The sequence below is a fragment of the Simochromis diagramma genome, unplaced genomic scaffold (assembly GCF_900408965.1).
Source record: "Simochromis diagramma unplaced genomic scaffold, fSimDia1.1 OVJJ01000293.1, whole genome shotgun sequence".
Lineage (NCBI taxonomy): Eukaryota > Metazoa > Chordata > Actinopteri > Cichliformes > Cichlidae > Simochromis > Simochromis diagramma.
In genome coordinates, this window is record NW_024386801.1 from 2,649,092 (window position 1) to 2,660,098 (window position 11,007).

Sequence of the window (11,007 nt, forward strand, 5' to 3'; positions counted from 1 at the left end):
ATCAGGAAGGGCATCGGATGAAGAAATGTATGTCAAATCTAATATGCGGCTCCATCTGCTGTGGCAGATTTGGAAGTAAGGGAGCACTTTCTTCTATTTGACATCAAAATGAATGTTGAGTTCAAAGACAGCCAACGTCCAATCCATGAGGACAAACTTAAGGACTCTGTGTAGTAGTCAGCAAAATGAAAGCAGAGTTCAAAGATAGGTGTGGTCAGAGAACTCGGTGGTGTCATAGCTGGTGTAAATCCATCATAAGATGGTCTCTACTTAGGCCTTTTCTCTGATCCTAGCTTAAAAAAAAAACAACTGTACTTGCTGTAGCTCAAATCACACCCTCATCTTGGCCCTCACTCAGGTTTCAGACAGAGCGATCTCACTGTAGCCCGAGGCCCAATCACTCCCCTTGTCACAGTCCCAGTCACGAGCAGCAGGGATTGATTTCTCACAAGGCATCTGGTGGTGAAAGCAAATCTGTGAAGAACGAAAAGTCCACAATGGTCCCAACCCACACTTCGCAGGGCACCAGAGGCTAAGACAGGCTAACACCATCAGCTCCAACGTGAACGCACACAGAGCGAAAACAAAAGAGCGAGGAGGCTTCACAAAGACCTCATTTCCAGATAATTATAGTGGAAGCCAATATGGAGGAAGTGACAGAGAGTTACGTTCTGTTATCTCCTCAGACCTACCCTCAGGGAGGCTTTAACTGCCAATCCTCTCTCCGTTTTTTAAAGTACCCACGCTTGACTGAGAGCAGGCTCTCAGTCTTGTTCTCAGGGGCTGAGATGACACATCTTGAACAGAATAAATGTCCATCGGAATATCTCGTTAAACCCTTTGCCATGGTACCTATGTGGAAAACAAACTTGTCAAGACCGGACAGATGAAATCAAATGCCAGTTTTGCATGCAGAAGGCAACCCCAACAGGATCCACCCAGGGCTTTTGGATTAGCACAAGAAAGATCGGAGAATGTGGTCTACCTTAGGGCAGCTGTTAAGAGTGTGACAGCAAAGGACAAAAGGGGGCGAAAGAATAAAAGAACAGACAGATCAGTTTTCACTGCCCTTTGTCTTTTTACTGTAAGGCAAGCAAAACTAGCCATTTCTTTCTCTGTCCCCCCGAAGGCTCAGGACACGAAGGCCACCCTATTTTTCTGCAAGTGACCATAGCACCATCGTGCATGTGCCACACAACCAGCCAGGTTACTATGTGTCACGTCCCTCTGACACATCATTAACCAGGACAAATCACAGGACCCCAGGGTAGACGGGAGCTTCCTCCACACTGCCTGATTAAAAAGTAAGATATATGAGGCATGTCCACAGTGCTTGTGCGCCTGCTGGAAAGCTGACTGCGCAAGTGTACACACACACACACACACACACGTTTACATTTTAATTTTTTTCTGAACAATCTTATTCCCCAGCTATACTGGTGGCAGATTCTGTCATCCTAAGAGCAGATCACCATCTATAATTAAGGAGATTAAAAAAAAAGTTTTGTGGACTATTTTTTTATGATGGTTGGTATCATGCTCCACTTTGGATTGAGAGAAATAGGGCACATCAGGAGAGACCAGACCGATCTAAAAAAAACAAACAAACCCCAAAACAAAACAGAAAGCATAAAAAAACAAAAACAAAAACCAGAACTTTCTTCGCAGCTCACGCCATTCCTATTAAACTGCAATAAAATGGGATGTCAGACTCCGCAGAGACTTCTTGCAATATGCTGCACTTCACCCTAACCTACAAAAAAAATCCACCAGAAAATAAAGCAGTTCTGCAACTTTTTTGTTCATTTTTTTGTCTCATACAGACATTAATACAATTAGAAATGAGATCTGAATATCTTCATTGGACTCGAGTATAAGTTTAACTCAAGGCTTAGTAGCTCATACCAGAAATTTCTACTGGCTAACAAACCTTTTAAGGTACTTTGGAATTTTACCTGCATTTCAACCACAGTAAATGAGGACACTGTTAAGGTTTCTGCCACAAAAAAGAAGAAAACAAAACTGTCTGTACTAATTTACATTAACCCTGAATTTAGTGAATCTAGGGGTTAAATTTGTAAGACTATATGCAGTAGACTGGTCAAGAGGAAAAGTTCACAGCTTCATTCAGACAACAAATCTTGAAATCTGTCAACTGCAAAAAAATGTATTAAAGTGCCAGTTAATCTAAATGCCTTTTGCCATTTAATTTTAGAAGCAGTGGGCAATTGAGTTCCTTGTTTAGTTACTGATTTTAAATCTTAAACGTTATTTTTCTTGGAAAAATATGATGAAATTTTTTTTTACCGATTACCAATTTCAGCTGTAAGAACTGGTTTGTCTCTTGCCAGTAACTGAGCAGTTAAGTTGCACAAAAAGACAACTTTGACTTAAAAGTCGTCCATTAATCTTCTGACTGTCTGCAAGCCATGATATCTACACAAAAGACACAACCAACCAAGTGAACAGAGGTGCGAGAGCTTAGATTTTGGAATTCAGGTCAAAGATCAAAGGTCAGCAGTTTGCTGACTAAAGGGCAAAGCTGTCCTGGGGAGAAGGCTTCCAACCGAGGGTCAGTGAGGACAAACAGCAAAACGGACAGACCGACGGAAACAGAATACCATGAAGAAGCATGCTCCAAACATATCAATTATGAACTTTTAGGATAAATCGGTGAGGGAGTAGTAAACGTGCTACAATTAACTTTCATCTAACTTTAAACCACAAGCAAGCACAAATATTGGCCATTTCATCTATTCGATAATAACCACATGATACGAGGCCTCATGACAACAAAATAACTGTTATTTCTGGAAACAGCTGGACAGTGAAGCAAGGAGAGTTTTCAGGAAAAGTTACATTTTCCATGATGATTGTAATGATAAAACAGAACTATAAATACCCAGCGTTATCTTTTCCCTTAGGTTTATTTAACCGTTCAGTACTAGTTATCTCGGGAGAAACTCTCTTTCAGGCTTAGAAACAGAGTGAGAAGGGATATAACAACAGCTCAAAGAGGACTAAGTGGGACTCTCTCCACATGTGACTGCTGGAAGTAGGATTCCAAGAGGAGGGGAGGAACATGGCTGACAGACCTTTATCCCTAAATGGCGCTTTTTTTTCCTCTCCAAGCACCCCACATATCTGTGGCTGGAACCACAGTTTTTGCTCCAGTTTCCATCCCAAGGGAGGGTGGAGCAGAGTTCAGACTAGAGCTCATAAGCCCAGCCTGAGGCTCCTCGAACACTAGCCCCGGCTGCTGTACACTCAGTTCGTGCCTCCTCCTCCTGCAAACCCACAATGATCCTTTATTGCAAGGCTGATAAGCTGAGACCGTGGAAAACTCTCCAGTTCCTCCCTACATTAATACAGACTTTGTGGTGTCCGCAACAGCAGCACTCAATTATATTTTTAAATGAAAGACATGGGTGACTTCTTGTCTTTAACCTATGGTCAATCAGACCTACACACACAAAAAAGATTAGTCATTTTGTTGACATCTTTCTGACTAGATTTTATAACCCCACCCCCGAAATCTCCTCAGGGCAGCAGCCCAACATGGTAGTCGTGCCTCAAGGGGTGGTCTCTGGCTATAGATCAGGAGGGCGGCAGGCTAAAAGCTCTCTTTCCTCAGGTCATGAGGTCAAAGTAGAAAAAAGAAAAAAAGGGGGGTGAGGGGGCAAGGAGGAGCCACAGGATCACTACATTAAAGCTTGTTCACCAGTGTTAAGGCCAGATGGGAAAGACAGTTTATGGAAGATCGCGAAGTAAGAAATTGTCTTGGAAACAAAGTTTCATACTTGATGCAAAATACATTTCATGCACCAGCATTTATCAGACCCAAAGAAACTCTTTATTTGAGATTATTAACAGATGCTTTCTTCACCTTTGCAATTTCATGTTGTCAAGTATCACAAAGCCTGTTAATTTGTAAAAATTTTAAGAAGTAGGGAAATGTTATACAATTTGAATGCATTTTTTTCTTCCAGATTACGCATGGATTGACTGACCAAGACAGTGTTATGCAAGAACACATTCCAGATGGTGTGCAAAACCAGCAAAGAAGTTGAATTGTTGAGTTCAAGGATATTACACGTCTTTAAGTATGCACACGTTCAAATACAAATATTTCACTTGAGCATATAGCGGAAATTATAAAAGAAAATACATTTCTTCAATACACCAAATCACTAGCGTAATCATCTTTGTCAGGTGCTGGGAATATGGGTAACTATTTGATGAACACCAACAAGGCTCGACTTGCCAGCAAAATATTATTTGTCAGTCTTGTCATACATTTGATTGTTTTAAATTCAATTATTTCAAGAATGCTGGGAAGGCTGCCAACTAAAGGCAATCAGAGGTGAAAAGTAAACGGGCACAAACGAAGGCTCAAGATCAGTAGAAGTGAGCACAGTTGTTAATAATAGACTGTATATTTTTATCACTTTGGTTTAGGCTTTAATTAAGCCAAAATATTACGCAAACATTCTGTTTGTGCAAAAGACCAGAACAAAGTAGAATATTTTCAGTTTCTCTTTCTTAAAAAGGAGAAACTTTTCCCCCCACACAGCTCTAGAGACCAGTCAGTGACCATCTGGTAACCACCAGTCACAAGGAAAAGTGTGTATTCTGCAACTGGTTGGCAAGTGATTGCTGGCAGCCTCTAGTGTGTTACTGCACTGAAAACCTCCTTGCAACCGTTTTGGTTAGTAGCAGATTGGCACAGTTGCCAAATTAGTTTGCTTGGAAGATGCAGAGTCATCTGCAAACTATTCACCAAGCAGTAGTCAAACACAGAAAAGTGTGATTCAAACTGTAAATGGAAAATGTTTGCCTTCAAGATAGAAGTTGCACATTTTGAACCATTTGACTGCAGCAGCAAGGCGTAACTTACACTTCTACATTTCTGGTTTGTGTGTCACTTTAAGCTTTACTACAGCTTAGAGAGTAAATAAATGACAAATATTTGCAGACAAGTCGATGTTATCGACGTAAACAGTCGACCACTGTAATTTGCTAGCAACCAAAACAATCACAAAGAGGTTTTTTTTAGTGCAGTAGCCTCTTTGTGGCTGATGAATAAACTACCTCAGCAAAGAAGCTTCAGCTTCCCTGGTCATGGTCAGCCAAACCACTGACACAGGCGGAAAAAAAGCAACCAAAGTGGCAGATGTCACATTGTTTAAAGGAACCCAGAACAAGGACTAACGAGAGACTTCACTTATAGAATGTTTGCACTCATCTTAAAAAGCTTTCACCACCGCTAACCACATAAACGGCTTAGAGCCGCAGATGAATCGGATGAACACACAGACGCAGTTTAAAACAAGTCACCCAAGTCAGAGCCTGTGACCTCCGCCTTCACTTATTCCTGCCCTGGCCTCATACTGTCCTCTCCCTTCCCCCAATCTTCTTACCCCTAATCCAGGCCTACTGGGTGGCAGACAGCAGCATGGCCTGGTAGTCAAACTGTGTCTATCTGCCTTCCTGTCTGTCCATCTGTTGGGCCTCAGCCATGGTTCAAAGAAATTAAGGTTGTCCAGAGAGTAACCAAAATCTCTGCAAATCCCCAACAAAACCTCCTTTTTACTTTAAACTTTCGCTTTTAATTCCGGTTTTACTTTCGTCAAGCACGGTCTTATTCCATTTATACCCTGCACCTCATATTAGCTAATCCAGTGCAGCAACACACTGGATCTCATCCAGCTCATTACTAGGCACTTACATGGATTCTTCTTTTTGCGCCAACATCACCAGAGAGAAGGAAAATAGTAGTTGAAAGAAGAAGAAAAAAAGAGGAACAAAAGCCAACCATTTAGTCCGAAACTTTACTTTCAATTTATTCGGTCACACTGCAGTAGGGTACATTTCTGGGAAGAAACTGAATTAACTGGATCTGAAGACAATACACCAGGCAACATGTTTGTTTGGTTTGGGGAATATAGTGACATGAACGGGGGCAGGTTTGGCTCTTTTTCCCCTTGTTGATGGTCAGCGTGGGGGGCTGCAGTAAGGTCCCGGTAGCCTTTGTGGTGACAATAAAGAGCAGCAGGGAATGTGAAGCTTTGCTTGTGCTCAGCAGAGTTTATTAAAACTACAAAAAGGGTGAATGGCCACAGATGGTGCTGTCAATAACAATTCACCCAGCCATGCAAACACACACCCATGCACAAAGACAACACCCAGTGCCATACCACTGCATGTGAGCACATTACAAACACCCACAGTTATAGAAGTTTGGGGGGGTAAAAATTGATGATAAGTGTGTGAACGGATGTGTGATACTGTGGAGAAGCGATCCAGGAGGGGTTAGAATTACGTTAGTCTTGCAGCCTTTAAACTCCATCAACACTCTGCCAAGATGGAGCATCACACATCCACCAATGTACACCGCGGTATTGGTTACAACTTAACTGTTGTGGGAAGTGCAATACTGTTAGTAAAATGGCTCTTTGTGTGAACTGATTGGCTGTTGGCAAAAAGCAACGTAGAAGAAAGCTGAGCTGAAATTAGAGGCTTGGTGGTGTAACTACAGGTTGGTGTTAATGGGAAAAAAAAATCTGACCGTTGCAAAAAGGGTCATGTTATACTGACAGCTGGCTTCAGAGCCATTCACACCTTCAAACTCACATCTGATAATATTTACTGAAGGAGGAGGCAAAGGTGACACTGGGAAATAGGAGTCTGCTCAGACAGCTGCTCTATCTGGATTAACCCAAAGTATGAAACAACCAACAAACCGTCCGTCAATCTATCAGCGACTAGATCAAATGTAACAAACTTCTAATGTTACAAATTCAATATGTATGATACTGATATTAATAACTGGAATACCAGAAACATGAAATTATGTACCCAAGGATGTAAAATTGGCTAATGGCCATTTTCGGGTTCTTTGTGAAATCCCTCTTCAAACTGATTTTGTCTAAGCAGATTACTTTCTGAAGTATTGTGAAAACTTCCCAGTGTTTTATATCTCACAGTACTTCTTCTAGACTATTCTAAATAAATAAAGACAGCCTCTATAGACTACTCTCCATGCTAAAGCTTGGTAGCAGGCAGAGTTAAAGCAAAAATCCGTCCACATGATAACCTGACGTCACATGAACATCACATGCAATGCATGATGATCCACAAGCACGCCCCCATGCATTTGAAGAGACGTAATTTGAGCTGATAGTAAAGTAAATTAACTAATCACACTTTTAACCACAAGACAACTCTTAGCTATTTGAAAAGTAATTACCACCATACAACCTCCCAGCAGTTTCCTTCCTTTAATCCCCCTGCGTACAAACATGGAGGGACCATTCTCTTTGTATGCAAAGGGGCAGAGCTCTGATTTCAAAGAGCAGTGAAGTCAGGTCAAGGGTCAGCCTTTATAATGATCCAGGAGAGGACCCCTGTCAGAGGTTTTAACGGGTTCTGCCATCTGAGTCACAACCCCCAGGACACAAACAGCAAGCTAGAGCCTGACATCAAACCGACATTTCACCCACAAGAAAACATTGCAGACAGTGTTGCCCCGTTCCACCAGTCCACAGAAACAGAGGCACACAGAGAATTGCAATGTACCCACAGCTTTCACTTGCTGGTTTACAATTACTTTAATTGACTGCAACTGATGCACGTTATAAGGCACAAACAAACTCCACTGTCTAAACCCAATCTCCTTAATGTTTTTGTTTTCCCAGATCAAGCTGAGTCTTGATGTAGATGCCAATTCTTAGCAGTTCTAAAGAATTAAATCCCCATGCAACAAAGCATTGTCAATAAAATGATAACTGCTTTCAATTGCCAAAATGACTTGCTTTACATTTCTCGTAGGAGGTTAAAAAAGGCTATTGGACGGGACTTATGAAACGAATGTCAGCTGAATGACAAACCAGGCCAGGGAACAGTAGTGTAAGACTTTGTAGGAAAGCGTTCAGACAGTCACCGTGGAAAGCTACTTTAAATACATCACATTTACTGACTTGAATAGCAATCCCACTAAGCACAAGCATGCTGAGCACAAATATGAAAATGATGAGTCGCAGGGAAAAAAAAGGAAGAAGCATGAATTGTTGGTGTAACGATGAAAGTCTCCTGTCAAAATCAAGGCAGAGGGTTTGAGGCTACAGATCAGTGTGCTTATGTAAGATGCAGCAAAACTGGCTTCCAGAGCTCTGTCAAAATATTGTGAAAATTCTGTACTTTTTAAAAAGCTGTGAGACGGGGAGAATATTGGCCAAAACATCAGAGTGTTGGCTCCAGTTGTTGATGTTTTTTAGGATGCTTGTTGTTCTACTTCTAAAGTAATCAATGTCTGTTCACCAGATTCTGCCTCTGGCTGTCACCGGTCATTGCAGATTAAATCCCACTCATTACCACCCTTAACATATAAAAGGCTTTACAATCGCTGAATCAGGAGCTGCTCTTCTGAATGCAGAAACCGTGCTACTACACTACAAAGCATTTTCTTCCTGTACTACTTACTCATATCCCAATGAGCCCAGCAGCTACCCCCCCCCAAAAAAACCAAAACAAAACAAGTCTTCCTTTGCAGGCGAACACCGACCTAATAAAGATTCCTCTTTTTCTGTTTAACAGACGACACAGTATTGATAAGAAATACAGTGTTTACCTGTGGTTAATTATAGTTAAAGATAAATTCAATCAGTCGTTTTTGGAACATACATTTGAAAGATAACAAATAATGCATCCCTCAGATGGAATACCCACGGGTTATTTACAATGCAAAAAGAACCAGAACAGTACTTTATGCAAATAGCTGTGCACCGCCTGTGATGTTAACTCCCCCGAAGAAAAATATCCTACCTAGAGGATATTTACAATGCACGACAAGCTTCAGAGCATTAGCCTCAGAATTAGATTCAACAAAACAATACACTTAAACTTTGATTTACTGAGGCTCTTCTGGTGCTGTCAAGCAGCAGCTATTCTCAGCATCAGGTGCTTTTTATTAACACACCAACTTCCTCGAGACAACTGGGAGGCCAAGTCATGTCTTGTTTGACATCGTTTATGACTGTGCATCATCTTCTATTACTGGCTGAAAGCCCTTAGTCATCCTTGCAGGGGGGTGCAGGGGGATGGGGTTCTGAACAACCCTTAGCAAATGATAGCTTGCTTTCATGCAATCTTGTAATTCCTCAACCAACACTTCTCTATACCCTTCTTAAAGCCCCACCAACCACCACTAACCTCTCCTCTTTTCTCAGCAGTTAAGGCTGGCTATGGGAGGTGAATAGGTGGCATTTCTGCAAATTAATAGCACTGAGGAACAGAGCTGGTAGGCTGGGGACCAAATCCCCATGGTTACCCTGGAGCAGCAACTGCCTTTTCTGTCTGGGAATAAGCCAACGGGGGACTTGAAGGAGACAAGATAAGTTAGGGGCGACATCAGTGAAGCACACCTTTAAATCACATACCTTAATCTAGGCACTGAGAAGTTTTATGTTTTAAAGTGTGTGTGGCATTAAGTGGGAAACAAATTGGCATAGAATACTAACCATCCACTACTTCTTAAGTGCCCCTGAGCAGTTCACTCAAAGTTAATTTGTGTGTATCTGTGATGCCTGAACTTGTCCTTTCTCACCTCTCCAGTTGCATAACCTTGCTGTGATATTATGGGAACAATGGCTTAACGACAAAAGTCCCACACCAGCTAGAGTTCAAGAAAAAATCTCAACAGTAACAGGTAGTTATAACACACAAGCGTGACTAAAAATGCAACAGGCCAAGTGGGAATAATTACAAGCATCTCGGTTGTTAAGGACAATGTGAGGACATACAGCCTTAAAATAACAGATTTGATTTTATTTATTTTTAAAGGCTACAGGCCTGAAGCCATGTGAAAGACAGTGATCGCTTCTTTGAACCAGTGTCAGTCTATTGAGCGTTCTCAGTGGTTTTCACATGCAAAACTATGCAAGACTAAAAACCCTTCCTGAAATGTGACTAATGATTTATTTTGCTGACTTTGTCCTGCTGGCACAAATATTATTGAGCTGTGGCAGCCCTCCAAGTCATTTTACAGATATCCAAGTTATATGAAGGCTGGACCTCTTGGAAAGACATGTCCTCGTTTGACTTGACCAAAAGGGGGTCATTTACACCAACTTTCTTTCTTAATCCACCTCACCACAAGTCATAGCCAGTGACCACCATCACTAGCTATGACTCATGCAGGTAGTGATGAACCAGCCTGGTCCCAATTAGTCCTTTCTCGGTTCTCCCAGCAGCTCCTACAAGCGCATTTCCCAGAGAAACATTTAACCCTCCCCTTACCTTTGACTTGACTCTCGTAGTCCGTGATAATTTCTTTATCCTTTTTGAACCTCGGTGTGGACATTTTCCGTCTTCCTATGTCCGAAACTTGTTGTAAACTTCTTGTATAAAGAAAAAAAAAACTGTCAACAAGCGGGATCCTACAGCTACCGACGCATCCCAAACAACACGAGAAAAATTAAAGCCAGGGGAAGAAGCACCGAGATTTTTTTTAAGACTATTAGTGGGATTTAAGTCTGCAGCGGGACTTGGAGAAAGGAGGAAATGTTTATCGCTTCATTGTTCTTCTTCCCTCAGGATACGCGGCGGATACACGGCAGGGCCAATGCGCAATCCTGCTCCAACCAATGAATCCTCTCAACTATCCGAGCAGTCGGCACAGCGCGACAGCGCTGCTGAAACCACAGAAGAAGAAGAAAAAAACAATCGCGCAAGTTTAGGGTCCTTCCGGCAGAAGTAGTGTCAACAGCATGTCCGAAGGGCTTGGAAGTCGGCTTGAATGGTTAAGAGTCTGCGCCGCTTTGATGGTGGTTTCCAGTTTGAGACCCACACATCCACACGTCCCCCCCCCCCTATGCTCGCTCTCCCTCAACGGTTTCTCGCCCCCCACCCCCGACCCTACAACTCAACTCCCAGCAGGCGAAAAGGCAGACAGGGCAGGCAAGCCGACTGCAGCACGCAGCAGCTGGAGGTAGGAAGGACAGGGAGGGA

General features: G+C 42.3%; 1 protein-coding gene across 7 annotated transcripts in view; it reads right to left on the minus strand.

Moving 5' to 3' along the window:
• srgap1a (SLIT-ROBO Rho GTPase activating protein 1a) overlaps window positions 1-10,872 on the minus strand; it is a 74,765-nt gene extending 63,893 nt beyond the window's left edge. For 5 of the 7 annotated variants that reach the window (XM_040025101.1, XM_040025098.1, XM_040025096.1 and 2 more), the window contains exon 1: window positions 10,297-10,871. In XM_040025101.1, coding sequence (XP_039881035.1) covers window positions 10,297-10,360 — 64 coding nt within the window. In that variant the 5' untranslated portion in view covers window positions 10,361-10,871. Of the gene's footprint in view, window positions 1-10,296 lie in introns of all 7 variants that reach the window. The other 2 variants (XM_040025097.1, XM_040025104.1) reach the window with 2 other exon arrangements.
• Between the last annotated feature and the right edge of the window lie 135 nt (window positions 10,873-11,007).